Raw genomic sequence first — 8,678 nt, forward strand, 5'->3', positions numbered from 1 at the left:
ACACTGACAAGCATATTGAAGCTGAATGGAGGCTATAATCATAAAGAACAAAATAAGAATATTATTATGTAGGCTGAGGCTACAGTATTAATCTATGTAGGCGATGCAGTTATGGCTGGTAAAATCCTGCCGCATTTTCATCTGGCATTCTCATATTCCAATATTAATCAGACTGAAATAATGTTTCAAAACTCCAAATGAAATAAAAAATAAATAAATTGTTGACCAAATCGTCTGGGGTTAACTGTTTTAGGCCTGTTGCCTAAACATTTTTATTTATACAGATCAGCATGTCCAAACACTCCGGAGTAACGCACCACATACACACTGTCTGTCACCGTCAGGCCAGCGGCGGAGAAGACGCGCTCTGATGGGACAGAGGTCCCGGGGTGCAGAGGCACCGCTGCGTTAGTGTTGTCAGCCTGGGAATCCTACCTGGTTGGCTTTCCACCAGTCCAGTGAGTTCGTATCAAGTGGTGGAGGCATTTCTTGCAAGTAGCTCTCCACTTTGGTTTAATGGTCATTTGCACAGTTGGACTAACCGGCTGTGATGACGCAATTCAAACAGTCATTAACCGTTAATCGATGTGATACATAACAAACAATAAATCGATCATCGATTTTTGTTGGACATCCCTAGTTGGCAGCCAAACACCAGACCAAGTAAACCAAGCAAGTAAACCAAGCAAGACCTAGTAAGATAACAATTGATTCAATCTGACAGCATAAATTAGAATGGATGATGGAGACACAGGATGTGGTTCTACTTCAGTCCAACCCAAGCTGAACACTCCTCTCTCTGTCTCCTCTGTTTAGACTAATTAGCTAATTCCTCTAGTAGGAACAGAGGTTGACAGGATCTGGTCCTGCCAGGCTGAGATAGTGTGTTTGCCAGGTCTGCCTGGCATGGCAGCGTGGGAGAGGCTGGCCTGCTGGTCAAGCCTGAGATGAGGTGATGAGAGCTTGATCATAGTAGCAGATACAGTTTGAACAGATTGATGCTTGATGTCTATAGCAGTATAGAACAGATTACTGTAGACAATTTAAATATACTGCAGTTCTGTAGAATGGATTAAAGCACAATATATGATCATGTTGCTTAATATGCATGTGTATGTGCGTGTGTGAGTGTGAGTGTGAGTGTGAGTGTGAGTGTGAGTGTGAGTGTGTGTGTGTGTGTGTGTGTGTGTGTGTGTGTGTGTGTGTGTGTGTGTGTGTGTGTGTGTGTGCGGACGGTGAGTAATGAAATTCCAGCTCCATATTAGAGCACCGTCAACCTCCTTCACTTATGGAGGATAAAGAGACATGGCAAGAAATGCATACAAGGCACTACATTTAGAGAGAAGGTGAATACAAACTCCAGAGAGTGAATGACTTTGTGTTACACAGAGAGTTGAGCGAGGGAAAGAGAGACAGTGGAAGAACAAAGAGAGAGAGGAGAGAGCACAACTGCAAAACCCACTGGTGACTTTAGTCTAAATCCCAGCATGCAAGCAAACATACAGTGAGGAATGCTTTCGTTTCCTGCGGCAGTGAGCTCACACACACACACACACACACACACACACACACACACACACACCTGCCCCCCAGTCTGTGCTACATCACGAGTACAGAGAGTATTACACCAGTCCCATAATGGTCTTAGTCCAGCACACCAGTCCCATAATGGTCTTAGTACAGTATACCAGCTCTGTAATGGTGTTCATGTCAGCAGAGTAGCACCTGTCTCTTCATCTCAACCGGCCCATAAAGAGAAACACACTGTGATTAACAGTCTATGGTCTGCTCTGTCATCTCTCCTGCTGTTTACCTCTGGATCTGTCCAGCTGTTTTTATCTCTCTGAGCCTTGTTTCTCTGTCTATCACAGCTTTACTCACTGCTGCTCTTTGTAATTCCTTCCTCCCTTCCTTGCTCCTTTCTCTCATTTCTCTCTATTGCATACACTGCAGTACATGTAGATGGCCAGCAATGTATCAGTTTTGATGAAATTCATTGTTCAGTCTTATGAAACAGAAAAACATGTCCCCGCCCCACAGTGAACAAAGTACACCAAAAATAACTCATTCTGCACTATAGTACTCATTAGGGCTGGACGATATGGCCAAAAATGTTATCACGATATGTTTTTTTATATTGATCGATGTCGATAATTATCACGATATATATTTCATAATAATAATATTCAATTTACAGTTTTAAGATTGTTCTCCTTAGGACAGAACCCTAAAGAAACCAGGAGGTCAATTATGGTTTATAATATATAATTATTTATTATCAGAACGAATAGGTGACAAACATTCAACAGAACCAACATGGCTTTACGTTTAACACTGAATAAATAAAATAAAATAATAAAATAATAAATATGTAAACAAATGTCTTGTTTCAAACGTCTCTCAAACATTTTAGAGATAGTATACTGAACATTGATTAAATAAAATAATATGTAAACAACGATTCCCATCACATCAAGTGCCTTGTTTCAAGCGTCTCTCAAACATTTTAGAGGTAGTATATTGAACTGAACATTGATTAAATAAAATAAAAACTTAAATGTTGAGGATGATTATGCTACTGTTGTATTTTTTGAATATTGCACATCAAGTGCCTTGTTTCAAACATCTCTCAAACATTTTAGAGGTAGTATATTGAACTGAACATTGATTAAATAAAATAAAAACTTAAATGTTGAGGATGATTATGCTACTGTATTCTTTGAATATTGCACAGTCTTGGCAACTTCACTGCAGGTTTCTTGCAAGAAAGACTAATCTGTCAACTGTCTCAGGCTTTAAAGTTGCCCTATGGCAGGACACAATGTTGCCACCTGTGCTAAAAACACGCTCTGAGGGGGAACTGGTGGCAGGTATGCAAAGGTAGCGTTTTGCCAGGCAGCTCACTCTGGGAAAGGATGTTACATGGATCTTCCACCATGCCAGGGGATTGGTCTCACTGTCTGCATCGGGAGCTAGCAGGTAGTTGTTCAGTTCAGCTTCAATAGCCTGCTGTTCTGTAAGACCTGATGTGGTGCTGGTGTAGGATTTTTTGAAAAAACTACCCAGTGTCGTCTTCTTCTGCTTCTTTGCTGGTGTAGGTGTAGGTGCAGCAGCTCCTCCCTCAGCTCCTGCGGCTCCTGCCGCTCCTCCCTCTTCCAACATCTCAGTCATGGCTCTGGCTTTTATGGTGTCAATCTTCTCCTGCTTTATGTACTTGGTCTTGAATCTAGGATCTACCAGTGATGCCATGTCCAGGAGGTCATCAGTGATTGTGTCATCATATTTCTCGTTTAAATATTTAATGACCGCTGTCTTGATGGTTTTGGTTAGCTCACTGTCATCATTGCCATGCTTTAACACCTCCTCATTGAAAAGTTGCAGGACTGGTTTGAGGTAAGATATACTGACATATTCTTCCCCAGAGAGGGCATCGGTGAAGTCTAGAAGTGGATTCAGTGCCTTGTGGAATGACTCAAGGACATCAATATCCTGCCACGTGGGAACCAAATGCCTGGTCTTTTTGTCAGCTGACAAGACCTGTGCGATGGCCTTCTCTTGTTCCAGCACTCTCTCTACCATCTTTTGACGTGACCCCCATCTTGTAGGCGACTCCGTGACCATCTTGTGCTGGGGTAGTTTGAGCTCCTCTTGAGCTGCTGCCAGGTCTCTCTTCTTTTTCCATGAGTAGGAGAAGGCACTGACCACTCTTTTACATACTCCAACTGCTCTTTCGATCCTCTTGTCTCTCCCACTTCTCTCTGAAGATACACAGAAAGGCAATATAGAAAATATGTTAAAAACGACTCAGCAACAGTCACTGGTGACATGAATAAAAAAAAATATCACACTACACTAGAATAGCCAACACTACAATTAAATAAAACTAATAGCATTTTAGAATACTGGGCAGAGGTAAAATAGTTGATAACATGAAATGGCTTTTGAAACTCTGAACACAATGGGATCTGTAATCTAAACAACACAGACTTGGGTATCTACCATTACAGCTGATGAATGCTGCCAATTAACAGGTTGGTTGACACTTACTAAATGCATACAATGTCATTAAGGTAAAGATTAAATAACACCAGCGTTATCCTTTAACCTATTGACACCTTAATGAATAATAAGATAGTAGGCCATTGTGGCGCCATGGATGTGGTACAGTTTATCATTTTGTTCAGAATTGGTATTGCTATCTATGACACCCCCCATAATATATTTTTTGGTGTTATTTGAATATTTCTTTGGTTATTTGAACAGTATTTTGTGACTTATACAGATTGCCTGCAAGCTCACTGCTCTTCTTTGGATACACCAATTTTAGCCAGTAGGTGGCAGTAGCCTTACAGGGAAATCATTCATAAGCCTTGCATAGACGTAAGCCGCGACAGTGTGAAATAAAGTATAGCTAGCACAGTAGCAACTGCTTGTGGCTACGGTCACCTAAAACAATATCCCATTTGTTGCTTGCAGAATCTTTTATTAAAATATGGGCACCTGAATCCTGAACCGTGTCATCATTCAAAGTGTGCAACACCATAAATAATTATAAGATACATGTACAAATGTTTGAGTTAATAGCTTAGCTTACCAATGGCTAGATGGAGCCGGTGGCCAAAACACTGCAGTCGAGTCCAGTTGTTTAATGAAGCGGCCTTCACGATGTTTGCACCACTGTCAGTTGTAATGCACACCTGGCGGTCCTCGCTGAGTCCCCATGACGCGAGTGCCTCCACAAGCCCCTGGGCAATTATCTCCGCGGTGTGGTCGTCTGGAAAATATGCCGTTTGCAGGCATCTGCTTTGAAGATTCCATTCCTTGTCCACGTAGTGTATCGTGAGACTCATGTATGGTTCGGACGTGCGACTAGACCACATATCAGTGGTGGTAGCGAAGTGAGTGACATTTCTGAGCTGCTCTTCCAACTTTCCTCTACACTCTGCGTAGAGCTGAGGGAGTGATGTTCGGGAAAAATATTTTCGCCCAGGCAGCGTGTACTTAGCATCCATGACAGTCATTAGCTTCTTGAAGCCCTGTTTTTCAACCGTGCTTATAGGCATCATATCTTTGGCGATACAGTACGTAATTGCACTGGTTATTTCTTTGTGTCGCTTCGATTTCTTTTCGTATGGGGTAATAGCTGAAAAAGCAGACACAATTGTTGATTGTCGAACTGAAGTTTGACTGGAAGTAGAAGGGCTGCTGGACTGTTGGCTACTTGAGGGGAGGCTGGCGCTAGCTTGATAGCGCAAACTCATGCTTTCAGAGTGCTCTTTGGGATGGTACCTTTTGAGATGGTGGAAGAGGTTGGTGGTGTTTCCCGTTCTGCTGAGGACTGGTCGCCGACATAGTTTGCACCTAATGCTGGTCTGTGCTTTGTCAGACTTCATGTAGCCGAACCATTTCCAAATAACCGAAGTGGTATAACCTTTCTTCGGTACAATTTCGTCGTCTTTCTCAGTTTCATCGCACTCGGTTTCGCTAGTCGGACCGCTCATTTTCTTCTGAGTAGGCTACACACAGGTGGTCATTCTGAGTTGTTGTGAGTGGGAGGGGCCGGAAACATGCGTCGACCACATGCGTTTGTTTCTCTGCTGTATGATTGGCTGTTCGTGTAGTGTTTTGTAGGTAGAGTAAAACGGACTCAAAAATAACTGTATCGAAAATAAATCTCATAAATTTATCATCGTTATCGTGGAAGATTTTATCATGAAAATTATCGAGATCGTCTTATCGCCCAGCCCTAGTACTCATAGTTCCCCACACATCCTCCATTTTGTGCTGTAGTACTCTCCCAATCTTTTTTTTATATTTTTTATTGTCATCATAACTTTGCAAGCATACTTCTTAGTGCAACACATCTTGATGACAACATCACTTTTTGTGTGTAAAGGTGGAGACCAATGTGTGAAATAAAATAAAATACTGTATCTCCCATTCTGCCCTATAGGCCTACATCCCGGTCCAAATGTTGTGGTTGACTCACTCTGGTTTATTCACAACACAGCAAGTTAAGTCTGGGCTGAATCCAGTTCACACACAGTCAATAGCAGACAAAACCCTGACTGACAGAACCTCTCCTCCTCTCCTCCTCTCTCTTTTCCCTCTTTGTCCTCCTCTGTTCTCCCTGCTCTACAATCAATGGACAGAGTGGTCGATAGCTAGATTAACTAATTAACTTATGGTTGAAAGAGAGAGACATAGAGGACAGTGTCCGTCTTTGTGTGTGTGTGTTTGTGTGTGTGTGTGTGTGTGTGTGTGGGGGGGGGGGGGGGGGGGGTTAATGAACTGCTTAATCAGTTCATTACATTATTCAATGCAAAACCAATAGTAAATTCGTTAAGACATGACAACACAATATGTATCACTATTCAATCAGAGGAGAGGAGGAAGAAACATAGGAGCAGGTGGTACAAGAAAAGGAGGAGGAGGAGGAAGAGAAGGAGGTTGAGGAGGTTTCTTCTTGGGACAAGCTTCCCATCTGCACACATAATTCAGACATATGAATAAATGATGCATGATTCTGATCAGGATGAGGAAAAACCATTTTTTCACATTACAAATTTTCCATCTGGAAACATTAACTAAATATGTGACCTGCTCTATCATTTCCAGTCACATTGACCCCTCAAACCATTTTAAGTTTAATACACTGTTGGAAAGAGGAGAATTTAAGCTTTCTGGTGATATCAAAATTGTCTTTGTACTCCAAAGATTGAGTGAGATGCACCCCTTGATGTCTTGACTGTTTCCAAACTATGTTTTTGAGAAAAAGGGCCTCAAAGTTTAAAGTCAATCAATTAAGTGTTAAAAAGTAGTCTGATCAGTCCATTGCGCGATATTTAATAATGTCAATTAAATTCAATCTCTCTCTCTCTCTCTCTCTCTCTCTCACACACACACACACACACACACACACCATAGTAAGGGGAGAGAGGGACAGGGAGAAGTGTTGCCAGGTTCGTAGCGACAAAACCCTCCCAGTGTCAATTAAACCCAACCCATAAACAGTCAAATGATCAATGAAACTAGTCCAAAATAACAAACCAATAACAAAACTCCAAAATACAACCCTGACAAACTTTATAAACAGCGTTTTAAGTCCTACAGCATTTAGAACATTTCCAAGTACATTGAAAACCACAAACCTGGCAACATGAGGAATGCGAGCTTTGTTGACAAACTAACGTTAAGCTCACTAGCATTAATCACCATGATCCAAAGAAGCCCAGTTCCAAGTCCCAAATTAATCTAATTGACCACCATAATCAAACTATACAAATTGGAGAACCGAAATAATATCACAAACTAAAACTGTTATAAACATAGAAATCAAAGTGGCACATTACCTTCAACTCCCTGCATTCAAAGACAGAAACATACTCTCAGAATATAAGCTTTGTGATCATGAAATACAAATTTGGACACAGAATCTTGGAAGCCAAGAGAACAAAGATGATGTGATTGTTGTGACCGAAAGGAAATTTGGAATTTTAAGTTTCACTTTCATTTTCACAAGCGGATGGGGAAGAAGGCGTGTGTGTGGTGAGTTTAAGCAAGATTAGCGAGATGTATGGGAAACACAGCTTGAGCACATTTCTTAAAGAGGGCACGTCTGTTTGCCTGATTAAAATTCAGATCAAACAGTTTTGAATTATACAGTGGCATCCACTCTATGCAGAGTGGTGCATGCGTGTCTGCACAGTATTATACATCACTACCAGTATGATTTAAAAGTATTAGCCTAGATGAAAAGAGCGCTGCACGTCTGCAAAGGTAGAGCTTTAAATGGGTTGATAGTGTGGTTACAGTGATGTGTGGGATTAAGGTGGCCTGGGATAGTGGGGGTCCAATATAATATCTTTTTGTGGGGCCCAAAATCCCTGGGAGAGTATGGAAAGTTAAGAGAGGACAAGACCAAGGACTGGACACTGAGGGTCACACCATCCCTCTGGCTGACCAAGAGAAGAAACACTGACTAGATAGTGTCAGAATGTTCACATCATGTGAGGAGACCAGTGGATGTGTCCTTCATTTAAACTGGGGACCGGAGGGTACCGGCCTACATAAAATTAATTTGAATAGAAATTAACTGCTATATTCAAGGGAAACCATGTAAGTCCAGTCTTCAAATGCCACAATGCGAACACACACAGCACAGAGTCTGTAGGCTCCCTGGATGGAAGTAAAGGCCAATCTAATTTTCATTATCAGGTGATTTAATTTTCATTTTCTCCATTATAACCGTCATCAGCTCACCATCTGCTGGGCTACAGTGTTGATCAGCATGGCAGACGTGTTGTGGTCTAATAGGATCAGACAGGCGTGGAGAGACGCAGGATAAGAAACAGCCCTGCTCCACCCAAGGTAGCTGGACTGATGTCAGGAGAATAAACAAGCAAATAGTAAACATGTTGTCCCCCACCAGTGATGTAGTTCCACCCTTGGGTCAGTCAGTGATTGCTGAGGGCACTTGAAATATGAGTGAAATTGTATAAGCAATTTTGTATGGGACAATGAAAGGACAGATTCGCCATATATTTCTGTTGCCTACTCTCCTCAGAATTAGGCTTACAAGTTACATCTTGAAATGTAGTAACTGTAATTGTCCTGTTTTTACTCAATACAGTACAAAATATAAGAACTACAACACGCAATAAATACAATCCGTACAT

The 8,678-nt window shown here is 41.6% G+C and overlaps 1 protein-coding gene across 1 annotated transcript; it reads right to left on the bottom strand.

Moving 5' to 3' along the window:
- Positions 1 to 2,922: 2,922 nt before the first annotated feature.
- On the bottom strand, positions 2,923 to 5,063 carry LOC139661474 (E3 SUMO-protein ligase ZBED1-like; the record flags this gene model as incomplete). Its single annotated transcript, XM_071539916.1, has 2 exons — positions 4,595 to 5,063; positions 2,923 to 3,758 (listed from the first exon to the last, which is right to left on the bottom strand). Coding segments are annotated over exons 1-2 (1,305 nt in total), but the record flags the coding sequence as incomplete, so codon positions are not given.
- Positions 5,064 to 8,678: the final 3,615 nt, after the last annotated feature.

Source organism: Centroberyx affinis, unplaced genomic scaffold (assembly GCF_046629955.1).
Source record: "Centroberyx affinis isolate AG114_WGS23_722 - 3 ecotype Tasmania unplaced genomic scaffold, CSIRO-AGI_Caff_v1 ptg000208l_1, whole genome shotgun sequence".
NCBI lineage: Eukaryota > Metazoa > Chordata > Actinopteri > Beryciformes > Berycidae > Centroberyx > Centroberyx affinis.